This window comes from Lutjanus erythropterus, chromosome 13 (assembly GCF_056507025.1).
Source record: "Lutjanus erythropterus isolate fLutEry1 chromosome 13, fLutEry1.hap2, whole genome shotgun sequence".
NCBI classification, from domain to species: Eukaryota; Metazoa; Chordata; class Actinopteri; order Lutjaniformes; family Lutjanidae; genus Lutjanus; species Lutjanus erythropterus.
In genome coordinates, this window is record NC_139329.1 from 9,860,492 (window position 1) to 9,872,019 (window position 11,528).

Below are 11,528 nucleotides of genomic sequence, written 5' to 3' on the forward strand. Positions count from 1 at the left end.
GCGAAGTTTAAGCGTGGGAGTGCGGAAGGGGACTTGTTCGTGAGTATAAATGATAAACATTATTAGTCAGACTTTATGTACATTCAGATGTGTTCACGACGCACTATGTGGAGTTTCTGTTGAACTTTCTGATAATTCTGGAAATGACATTACACCTTTACTGCCGCGCTGCTTTCAATGTTCCTACGTGATTTTTTTGTGGAGGGCGTCTTAAAAACATAAACGGTCCAAAATGTTCAATTATTGATTAATTTATAGGAGTGAAAGTCAACAGTGAGCCAGGATTGACTTTATATCATACTTGACATATCTTGACCTACTGGTTTAGAGACTGAGAGAGTCAAATTATTATTATTATTATTGTTGTTGTTGTTGTTGTTGTTGTTGTTGTTGTTGTTGTTCATCTCCACTGTCTTCCTAAAGTGGCCTAATAATTTTATGCAGGCCTATTCAGTTACTTTTTTAGACGTGACAGACTTGAATAAAGTACAGTGAGCTCTTCCATATAATAAAGTGTCAAGGGGCTGTATATTTACATTTCCTGTGACTGATCTTTATAGCTAGGAATTTAAATGTGAAAAAAGAGCCTTTTTCCCCAGTTTGCACTTTATTAGTTTCCACAATTGGAAAAGAAACATTATGTACATTATATGCAAAATAAGTGTCTCTGAGCTTTTCAACAGACGTAACCATTGAATGGACTAACTGGCCTATGAATAAAATGATGATCTTCTAATAAACAATGTAAACACCTATTAACTTAGAATGTTAGCAGGTTATTTAACTAAAATCACAGTAACTTACTTTTTTCAAATTGATAAATAATCAAAGGGTCAAAGGGATTGAGATTATTAAAGGCAGGCACCAGTTGAATAGGTCTGATCTCATGCATAACATCAATTTCAAATTAAATATGGTATTTTGCTCTCCAAGGGCAGTCAAATACAGGATTAACCATTTTAAAGGAAACCTTTGCCAAAACTCAGGCCCCAAGCATGGCGACATTGTTTGATGGAATCAGCCAGCAGCTGGACTTCACTAGCTGTGGAGAGGAGGGGAGCAGCAGTGACAACAGCTCCGATGACTGCACTCCCAGGATCTGTAGTCCCAGGATCCGTAGTCCCAGGATCCGTAGCCCCAGGATCCACAGTCCCAGCTCTGCATGCAGGACGCCCACAGTGCAGCGCCACCGCAGTAGAAGCAACACCTTATCTTCCCCTGGACAGTGCACCAGCCCCATACCTTACGCTTCCTGGAGAAAACTGAGGCTCTGTGACTCCCCCAGCACGCCAAAGGTGGGGGAATAATTCAGACCTTAGTGTGCCCGCTGTGGTCCTGGATGATTTGTCACAGTCAAATAAATTTAACTTCACTGGGAAGAATTTCATTTCTCTTTTTTCCCCTTTTTAGAGCTTACTATCGAAGTCGTCCCAGCCTTGCTCCAGCACTAAGATAAGTCGTCATCAGAGGACGCTGCGCTTCACATCTGCTGGTGCTAACCACAGCCACGCACCTTCTGTCAATGTCAATCCTTTCACCCCTGACACAGTCCGCAGGAACTGTGAGCTGCAGTGGAGGAGTAGCTGTAGGAGTGATGACGATGATGATTATGGACGCAGGTAACTGTTGCTTTACAGGTATGGGTAGAAAACACAGAATATCTTCAGAATTTTCACTTACAGATCAGCATTTATTTAATGTTTGGAAAATTGCCCAAATGTGTGATTTAAATCATCCTGCGTCACAAGGAAATTAGTCCACATGTATGATGGTGTAGGTGTCTCAAGAGCCATTTCAGATTCTCCATCCATCTGTTTTTAGTGCCTGTACACATAGGCCTGACTTTTTAATCCCTTATTGATGCAGTTTTGTTCAGAGTATATTAAGGTCTAAAGGCCCTGTTTTACGTTTCAGGTTGAAACACAGCCTAACGTCATCTGAGGAGGATGATGAAGCCTTTCTCCCACCAAAGGTACAACTATTTTTATCAGTGCTTTCTGGTGCATGCAACCCTCCCTCTCAGATGCCTCTGATATGATTTCATCACAAGGCTTTGTCATCTTCAGCCGCCTCCTCACTTCTTGTTTTGTCCAAAATTACATGCTGCCAAACCTACTTCCGGGATTTCGCTAAGGAATCTCCTTCACAGAAAAAAAAAAAAAACAAAAGCTGTCAGTTCAACCCTTTCTTGTGGAAGTACAACCATATTTGGTGACACATAAAAAGAAAAACCCAGCTTCTCCTAGCTGTAATGAAACTCAAGATTCTGAGCTTTGTGACGTGTGTTCCTCCTTTAGAAATTTCTTTTGATTTAACCACAAGCCCATACGTCTGTTATCTGGCAGAGACGAGCTGTCCAAGCCCTCATGCTGTCACGTTATGAGAGTGAGTTCCTGGAGCTGGAGTGCATTGGCGTGGGCGAGTTTGGGGCAGTTTACAAGTGTGTGAAGAGGCTGGATGGTTGCTTGTATGCCATAAAACGCTCCCGCCGACCCCTGGCAGGCTCTGCCAATGAGTGAGTCAGCATGTCACCTCTATGGCAGGGATGAATCAGTCCACTTTTTTGTGTGTGTGTGTGTGTGTGTGTCCCTGAAATGATCAAATTTATCTGCGCCTGACTTTTATGTCTTCTCAGGCAGCTGGCACTAAAGGAGGTGTACGCGCATGCTGTTCTTGGGCATCATCCACATGTTGTTCGCTATTATTCAGCATGGGCAGAAGATGATCACATGATTATTCAGAATGAATACTGTGATGGTAAGTTTTTCCTGAATGTCAAAAGCACAGTTAAGGAAGACTTAATGATCCAGTGTATAAAATTCTTAAAGGGATTTTATTGGCAGAAATTGAATATAATATTCATAAGTACATTTTCATTCGTGCATAATCACCTGAACATAAGAATTGTTGTTTTTTTGTTACCTTAGAATGAGCGGGCAGGGTGTCATGTTGCTACAGTAGCACAGAATGGACAAACCAAGCACTGGCTTGAGAAAGGGCCTTCCCCGTTTTTGCCTCCATTTCATGGCCATCGTATGTTCTCCTACATGCTTAGAGGGGGAGCATAAGACGAAGTGTTTGCAATTTGCAAGGTCACCAGTAGAGGCCAATCAATCCTACACACCGACCCTTTTAAAGGAAAATTCAGCCCTTTCCATGTGATGTCCAGTCAGTGTTGATGGTAAATAATATCCTCAGTGAGTTCCCTTGCTGCAAAATCTGCTGTTCTTCTGCATCCAGTGGTATCAAAGGGATGTTGTTGGTGTTCAGGAAGAAGAAATTTCTAGTCTCTGCCTCTGGGTAACCATGGGACATGCTAGATTAGTATTTTTATTTCATCATGTAACACTATTTTGTCCAGCAAAGTAATGGCAATAGGCTGGATGGTGATACATGACAATGTGGGCGTCAGAAGCTTGCGCACAATGTATCCCGGACCATGTAGGCTCTGCCAGTAAGCCGGAGAACATAGCTGTCTTAGTCATTATGGCATGCACTGAGGAATTTATTGCTTCAGTTGATTACATTTGCCATCAACACTGACTGAATTTTCACTGTGTGTATTCTAGGTGGAAGTCTCAATGATGCCATAGTGAAGAAGGAGGTGCAGGGTGTGCTATTTTCTGAGGCCGAGTTGAAAGATCTGCTCTTACAAGTGTCTATGGGGCTGAAATACATCCACAACTCAGCCCTCGTACACCTGGATATCAAACCAAGTACATCTCATCAAGCAGTTTGCATTTCTTAGATCTTCAACCTAAACTCTCTCGGCCCTTTAAAGACCTGCCTTGTTTCAACTGCTTGCAGGTAACATATTCATTTGCCAGCGTCCCAGCACAAGTGCTGGAGGTGAAGGGGAGAGTGAGGAGGAAGACGACGGAAGCACTTCAGCTGGAGTCATTTACAAAATTGGTATTGTATTACCTGTTGGATACACAGCTGCCTTAAAGCTACTACAATGAGTGTTTAACTGGTTATGCTCGGTTTAATGCTGTTGCCTCTACATGACTTTTATAAGCAAATGAGGCCATCTGTGAGAAGATTGGCGATTTCTATGTAGTTGTTCTTAATGTCTGCTCTCCTTGGAATCAGATGAAACAACCTGTGTATATATTTTGTGGTTATTGAGGTGGAAACAATATCACTTTTGTCCACCTGGGCCTCCAAAATCAACACAATATGAAAGTTTGTTGTAGTGGCTTTAAATGTTTGTTTCCTGTCAAATATGATTCTTGTTTTCTGCAGGGGATCTGGGTCATGTGACATCAACTAATAATCCTCAAGTTGAGGAAGGGGACAGCCGCTTTCTGGCCAGTGAGGTCCTGCATGAGGTAAAAATGCATGAAAGGGAAAGTAGTCTTGGGTTTTTGTTTGGTTACACTTTAATTTAGCAGAAGCTTTTATCCAAAGCGACACACATTTCGAGATAGGATGTGGGTGCCTGCCTGCCTTTTTCACTAATATATTTCGCAGTCAGTCAAGCACAGACGTGTTCACGAAAGAACTGGGTCTTTAGTCTTAAAGACTGAGAGGATCGAACAGAGTTTGGTAACTCATTCCACCACCAGGGAACTACAAAAGCGAAGAGTCTGGCTAGTGACCTATGGCCCTGTTGTGGTGGTTGTATCAGGTGCCTTGTACGCAAGTGTCAGGGTTTTGAATTTGATGCGAGCAGCAGCTGGAAGCCACTGGAGCGATCTTAACAGTGGGGTGACGTGTGATGTGCTGTTTTGGTCTGGTTGAAAACCAGTGTTCTGGATCATCTGCAGAGGTTTGAACATACATGCGGGGAGGCCTGCCATAAGGAGTTGCAGTAATCAATGCAGAATATAATGAGAGCCTGTATCAGGAGTTGTGTTGCATGTTCAGAGAGATGAGGTCTGATCTTCCTGATGTTGTACAGGAAAAATTGGCAGGATTTGAGCGATAGACCTTGATGGTTAGTTGGTCATCAGTCATGACAGCCAAGTTTTGGGCAGACTTTGTTGGTGTGAGCTGGGTTGATTTGAGCTGGATACTGATTTCTTACTGAGCTCAGTCTTGGAAAGGTTATGTTGAAGATGGCATTCTTTCATCCATGTCGAGGCATGACGAGATCCGAACAGAGACTGTGTGGTCAGGTTGCACCTTACTATATGTTTAAATGGAAAAAAATTACATTTCCATTTGTATTTGTGTGATTATTAGTGTTCATTTCAGTTGTCTCTTTGCTCCCCAGGATTACAGCAACCTCCCCAAGGCAGACATCTTTGCTCTGGGCCTTACGGTGCTGCTCGCAGCCGGTGCTCCTCCTCTGCCTCAAAATGGTGACGAGTGGCACAGACTCAGAGAGGGGCAGCTCCCCAAACTGCCACAGAAGCTATCATCTCCTTTTAGAAGCCTTCTTCAGGTACTTATATTTCTGGGATGATGTGTTTGTAATGTTAATTGAATATTTAAATCCAACATAATTTTACCAGATTTGACTGATCGCTGAAATTCATTCTCGTTTATAACCCAGCTTACTAAAATTTCCTTTTTTTTCCCCCATTGTGTCAGTCGTTGCTGGATCCAGACCTGACTAAACGTCCATCTGCCAGGGAGCTTTGCAAGCATACAGTCTTGAGGGAGGAGAGGACTGGGAGGCTAACTGCTCAGCTACGCAGAGAGCTCAATGTAGAGAAATTCAGGACGGCCATGCTTGAAAAGTAAGAAAATAAAATAAAGATATCCGTGCCCAGACTTTCATTTAATTTAAAGCACCTACAAGGAACTTTCATATTGTGTTGATTTTGGAGGCACCCGTTGTGTTTGTGGTAGTGTTTTCACAGATTAAATTATATTTGTTTTATTATATTTATAGAACTATAGCTGTTCTTGCTGATGGTCTTGTAATTATTGCTTACAGCATTAAATTCAGACCACTTCATAACCAGTTAAAAAGTCCTTGTAGTACTTTCTCTTAAGTTAAAAGCATTCACTAATTTCCATTTTCTCCACAGAGAGCTCCAGGAGGCTCGTCAGGCAGCTTTGTCACCCAAGCAGAACCTCTCTCCTGGGTTGGAACCCCCAGCTAAACTGGGGTCTCTAACCAGAACAGGAAGGAGGCTCGTTGGTAGGAAGACTGCGCGATCCATGAGCTTTGGTTGCCCAGGGGGTGGAGTCTGATGGACACTGCGAGGCCCACATGTGTCCTTTTTGCTGTGATGCAGTGTGACTCCTTCAGCAATAAGACTGTGATAAAAACTGTTGCATGTGTTTATGAGAAGACAGCGTGACATGATTCCCTACACAGCTTTGCTTGATACTGATGGAATCAACTGGATGGAAAATCCACAATGAGTCTCCTGAGTGGACACAGTTTAACTGAAGGACTGGAGAACTTGTGTGTGTTTTTAAAGAACTAATCTGACTTTTCAAGTTATTAACAGCTTGAAACTGCTGCAGAGCTATGTATTTAACCAAAGGGTTAACCTGTTTTTGGTTTTTTTTAACTGTAAATAAACATTTTAAGCATTTTATTAGATGTTTTTTGTTTTTTTTTTATTTCTCCTTTGTCTCAGTGGTATGTGATCCAAAAAGCTGTTGGACAAAGCCACAGCAGGGACTTTCCACTAGTGTGTTGCTCTTATCTATAACTGCAGCCAGCTCTATGACTGCACAGTATACAGAACAGTGAGTAGGGACTGCCACTCAGCCTTACCTACATTTTTTTCCCCATGACCACTTGTGTTATTGCAGCGAAGCCACCAGTGGGAACCCAAGCACACTTGAAATGTTCCACAAAAGAGCTTTATAGGCCTATATTATGTTAATAGTAATCAAGCAGAAACACAATATTATATTAATGGGCTGAATAGTTGATACTACTGTCGTTCTAATGAATTCCTGCTGCCTCTGTCAGAGTTGGTCTCATGTACATATAACAGGCTATTGTTTTAAGGCTTCTCCATTTACAGTATGCTATCCATCAAAACATTATTTGCAAAAATAAAAAAGGACATAGTAATTGCTCTTGATAGTTAAAAAAAAAGTGTATAATTGTTTTGGACCTCTAGTGTTATTTTTATATATTTATATAATCTATCATCTTAGCAAAATAACAAATTTAAAAATATATGTATATAAGAGAAAAAAAAACTGTAAACTGTTGTCTGAACTGCTGAACCCTTTTCCCTTCTATTTATTTACCCCTTACAGCCGATGTGTGTTTGGATGCACTGCTCATATTTGCAATAATAAACTGATAAGTTTGCAAGTGTACAACTATGAAAACGAGGCTCTAAAAGCGTATGCTAAGTTGTTTCCGATGGTATTGAATGCATCATGAGGCCAATCATATCTACAAGGGAACCCTAGGTTTGCAAGACTCTCGCGAGATTTGTACGCATTGTTTCTGCGTTGTGCACTTTATACAAATTTATTTGACAGCGCTTTGAATAAACTTTGAGTAGGTTTGGGGACAGAAAACACGATGTTGGGATTACGAAAAGAGTAGTATTGTATAGAATATAATAGTTTGGATTAAAAATATCACTCTCGCGAGATCTTTCGCGTCTATGGGGTTCCCTTCTAAACCCCAAATTCCACATACACTCGCCAGCTCGTGTGTTTCTGGCTGCTCAGAGTCAGACTACTTCAGCTGTATGTGTTGTGTTGAATGGCGCGCCACTAATTAGAGCTAAGCTTTACTTGTTTGTATGAAATTAACGCGAAAAACTGACGAACCCGGCAACGTAAACGAATGTGAGTAAAACGGGCCATTCTTTCCTATCTTATATAGCTTTTGGGCGCCTTTTGCTTAACGCTAACTTTGAGGCTCGAAAGTTATTGTTAGTTAGCTAACACTTAGCCAATGTAATTATAGCTAAAGATAGCATTAGCTTATCTTTTGAGCGAGCTAGTTTATCTGTTTAACAACCAACTGTACAATCACAATAATTACGTAAATGTAGTTTAGCTGTTCGGTTTATTTGCTGTCCGTGGTTACTTTTACTCTTTGATATAGCGTTAACTTTTTGAGTGGGTAATCAAAGTTTCATCACTAAAACTGCGTTTCCTTCAGGAGTGAAATTTGCTTATCCTCGTTATTCTTCAGGCTGAAATGGATTACCTCGGGAATGTGACCAATGGGCCAGACGCCGCCCTGGTCATGTTGGCCTTCCTTCAAGCGGACTGTGAAGTTACAAATTTAGAGTACCAACATGAGCTTTTCACCCTGGGCCAGAAAATACATTTTCCCCGGGACATCAATCGCAATGGCCCCAGGATTGACGTTCAGGATGGAGACCTTGAAACTGATGGTCACCAGGCCAGTATCCCGGCCTCTATACGTGATATTGAGCCTTCAGTGGATCTGCAGAGGATTGGTAAGAAGCTTCTATGAGTAAAGGATTGTTTGTGGCTGATTTTTCGTGAAGTAAAATATAAGCTAAGCCTTTTGCTGGATGTGTTAAAGACAATGACATGTTTCCTTGTAAACACAGTATGAGATAACAGGTACACTCATCCGTAGTTTAACACAGCTCTTTACCCATGTAATGTAGAAGTTATCCCACTTTATCTCAGTCCAAAATTCATTGACGTTTACAATCGATACGTTGTTTCTATTTGCAGTAACAAAACAACTTGTGACTTCAGGAGGAAGTAGGAAGTGATAGCTGCCAGCCATTTCTTGTAATTCCTGTCTCATATAATATAAACTTACATCTCTCACTTGATTACTCCATGTGTTTTAAACCTACATCATCTGATTTTATGTTCCATAGAGTCAAGCACATTATTGGCCTGACAACACACCTTTATAGGTATCAGGATATCTGTTGTCAGATGTAAACCTTTTTTTTTACTACAGAAGTAATGCAAAGTGTTATTATTCTTTTAAATTGTTGGTTTATTGTACACTAACTAAACACTACCACTTTGTCCACAGGGGACTCCATTATGCATGCATTGATATCAGATTTTTATTTACTCCCAAACATCAGCCCCAAATAATTTAATGTAATAACAGTAATTATATTAGTTTTTATTTTATGATAGATTTATTAATAGATTTAACAAAGACTCATTGCTGTATGTTCATTAATGAAACATATTTTTCTTCCATTGTTCTTCCTGGTGACTCCATAAATAAACATTATGTTGACTAAAATGTGCTGATATTTTCCCAATCTTCTTTCCCTGTAGGGAACCGTGCAGATGCAGCAGAAGTCCAGCGGGTTGCTGAAGAGCTAAGAGATATCGCAGCGCGACTTGAACACAGCGTTGTGGCTCGTGCTACCCAGAACCTGAGCAGTAACATAAGGAGCTCCAACTTTGATGTGAGTTTGTTCTGAGTGCAGGAATTTTTGAATTATTATTAACTAGGGCTGAAACAAATGAAATGATGATATAAATTTGTAAGCTTTTTTTTAACCTGTTTATTGCCACGAGTAACAACCTTAGCAACACTATCCCGAACCTAAACTGATGTCCTGTAATTACCAAGAGGCAGAAAAACCAAAACTACTTCATACAGAGATGCATAACAAGGAGATCATCTAATCACGATTAAATAAAATATCAAATAAATGTTTAATATTTTTGTCTCCACCATGTGCACATTTATATCTCCACGTTCATGGAGCTGTCATCAACAACTGCCAGGCTACAAGTTTTACTTTCTAACAGTGTTGGCGAGTAAATAGTTTCAAGTAATTAAATTACAAAATAAATGTTACTGTAAAAAATTAGTTACTAATAAAATTGTTGGAGATTCTAAAGGTTTCAGATCCAAATATTCTTTTTGGGTTACCTAGCAGAGAGCTGCCCCTACCAGCTGGTGAAAAGGAGTGAGGAGTGTGCACATCATTGCAACAGCTTTCAGTTTCCCTTTTCAGTGAACTTGCATATTCTCTCTTATTTCTAAAGTGGTAGTGATCATTTCTCCATGGAGCTAGGCTCACAAAGTGATTGCGTTGTGTGCAGGTGGTGTCTTTGCAACCGCAGCACAAACAATAATAATACTTAGAAACTCTAGGGGTTGTATTGAGTTGATACTGTTTCATATCCCATTAAAAATGCCTTGCAGTAGCTTTAAGTAAGATGACATAACAGTTGATCTTTACAGCTGCATAAATTTAACAATGATTTGTAAATTTAACTACAGTATTGTCTTCATATGCTGATTGATCCCTTTGTTCATTTCTGTTTTTCCAGGCATGGAATGCCCACCTCTCACGGGAGGTGGACAGGGTGATGAGGGAGGGCGTGAACCTGAATGATATACCCCAGGAGCGAGTCATTGTGGCCCTCACGCTCACACTGGTGAAGGGGGTGTGCGAGACGACCCCGCGAGTTCTGCGAAACCTCTTTGACATGGCGCTGCAGTACATCAGCCTAGTGGGGACGAGGTGACTTCAGAGCTGCTGGCTGCGAGGAAATTACTGAGAAATGTGTGGTTGAAGACAGCTGCATCTGAAAGCGACACCTGGTCCTTGTAACCAGTTGATCGTGAAGATGAAGCTGTATTGACTTAACAGTAGCATGAACACTTCATAAAAAGGAAAGTGACCAACTGTTCAGATTTATTTTCATATTTTAAGGGGAAACTTTGTTTGACACTGAATTTTTTTTTCAGTACTCAATGTGCTCTGAATTGTACTGCCTCTGCTTAACGTTATGTATGTTTTCATTTTATACTTGAAATACATGATATGTATTCAGTCTTTTTGCTTACACAATATATGTACATGTATATTGTGTAACCTGAATAAATATATTTTCGCATGATTTTAGTATCATTTCAACCCAAAATACATACTGAGATTACATTTAATATTCCTTAAACACTAAATAAATGAACACACTTAAGCATTTTAACAAACCACCAGAGAAGAGGTTCTCAATTAGTTAAGTCTTTTTTTTATTATTCTCATCTCAAACAGTGTTTTGGAGGAAACTCAAGGTACAAAGTGTCATGTTTGCGCCCTCTTGACATCCATCCTGCTGTGTCCTTGAACAGTTTCCCTTTGAAAGCAGGCATAGTTTGAGTCCATGAGTATTACATGTAACACTGAGTGACATACATGGAAACATCCTTTCTGTATCAAAGAAAACGTTATCTGTCCAACACCATGTTTTAACAGCCATATGTGAATTTTCATAGTGATATAACTTATTGAAATATCCCCAAACTCTCCCAGGAAAAATAGTGGTGAGGCAGCAGCAGCGAGGGCGAAACCTAGTTTGCCACCTTTTTTAATTATGTCTCACAACTTCTCAGAGGGCAGAAAAAATCATTTTCTGACTAAATTCAACATGGAAGAGACTAGGGGACATTCCACTACAACAGTTCACATTTTCTCTTTTAGAAGTCTTACACTGTATGTTGGCTCACTAGTAAGTGGGCATTTTTCTAGCTGGGTGACGTAATGAACTTTTTTGTTGGTTACTTCAAAAGCATTTTTTTTTTGTTGACAGCATTCTATATGCAAATGTGAAGCCATACAAACAGGTTGATTGTCTCTGAAGAACTTTTTGTGGCCTACTACCTAATGTTCTCCTCA

The 11,528-nt window shown here is 40.4% G+C and overlaps 2 protein-coding genes across 2 annotated transcripts; both read left to right on the forward strand.

The window, feature by feature from the left end:
* The first annotated feature begins 969 nt into the window (after window positions 1-969).
* wee2 (WEE2 oocyte meiosis inhibiting kinase) lies at window positions 970-6,500 on the forward strand. Its single transcript, XM_084733919.1, has 11 exons — window positions 970-1,295; window positions 1,411-1,619; window positions 1,915-1,972; window positions 2,346-2,515; window positions 2,636-2,757; window positions 3,570-3,716; window positions 3,808-3,912; window positions 4,246-4,331; window positions 5,219-5,389; window positions 5,539-5,687; window positions 5,982-6,500. Exons 1-11 carry the CDS (start codon window positions 996-998, stop codon window positions 6,145-6,147), a joined length of 1,683 nt encoding a protein of 560 aa, XP_084590045.1. The 5' UTR covers window positions 970-995; the 3' UTR covers window positions 6,148-6,500.
* A 1,040-nt stretch (window positions 6,501-7,540) lies between these two features.
* bida (BH3 interacting domain death agonist) lies at window positions 7,541-10,752 on the forward strand. Its single transcript, XM_084734982.1, has 3 exons — window positions 7,541-8,348; window positions 9,169-9,302; window positions 10,180-10,752. The coding sequence occupies exons 1-3, from the start codon at window positions 8,084-8,086 to the stop codon at window positions 10,375-10,377; spliced, it is 597 nt and encodes a 198-aa protein (XP_084591108.1). The 5' UTR covers window positions 7,541-8,083; the 3' UTR covers window positions 10,378-10,752.
* Window positions 10,753-11,528: the final 776 nt, after the last annotated feature.

Bases quoted from the DNA above. Each gene is read 5' to 3' on its own strand.
- wee2 (XM_084733919.1), top strand. From the start codon at position 996: ATGGCGACATTGTTTGATGGAATCAGCCAGCAGCTGGACTTCACTAGC. The intron at 1,296-1,410 runs GTGGGGGAATAA...TCCCCTTTTTAG, and splicing joins ACTCCCCCAGCACGCCAAAG to AGCTTACTATCGAAGTCGTC. The intron at 4,332-5,218 runs GTAAAAATGCAT...TTTGCTCCCCAG, and splicing joins CCAGTGAGGTCCTGCATGAG to GATTACAGCAACCTCCCCAA.
- bida (XM_084734982.1), top strand. From the start codon at position 8,084: ATGGATTACCTCGGGAATGTGACCAATGGGCCAGACGCCGCCCTGGTC. The intron at 8,349-9,168 runs GTAAGAAGCTTC...CTTTCCCTGTAG, and splicing joins AGTGGATCTGCAGAGGATTG to GGAACCGTGCAGATGCAGCA. The intron at 9,303-10,179 runs GTGAGTTTGTTC...CTGTTTTTCCAG, and splicing joins TAAGGAGCTCCAACTTTGAT to GCATGGAATGCCCACCTCTC.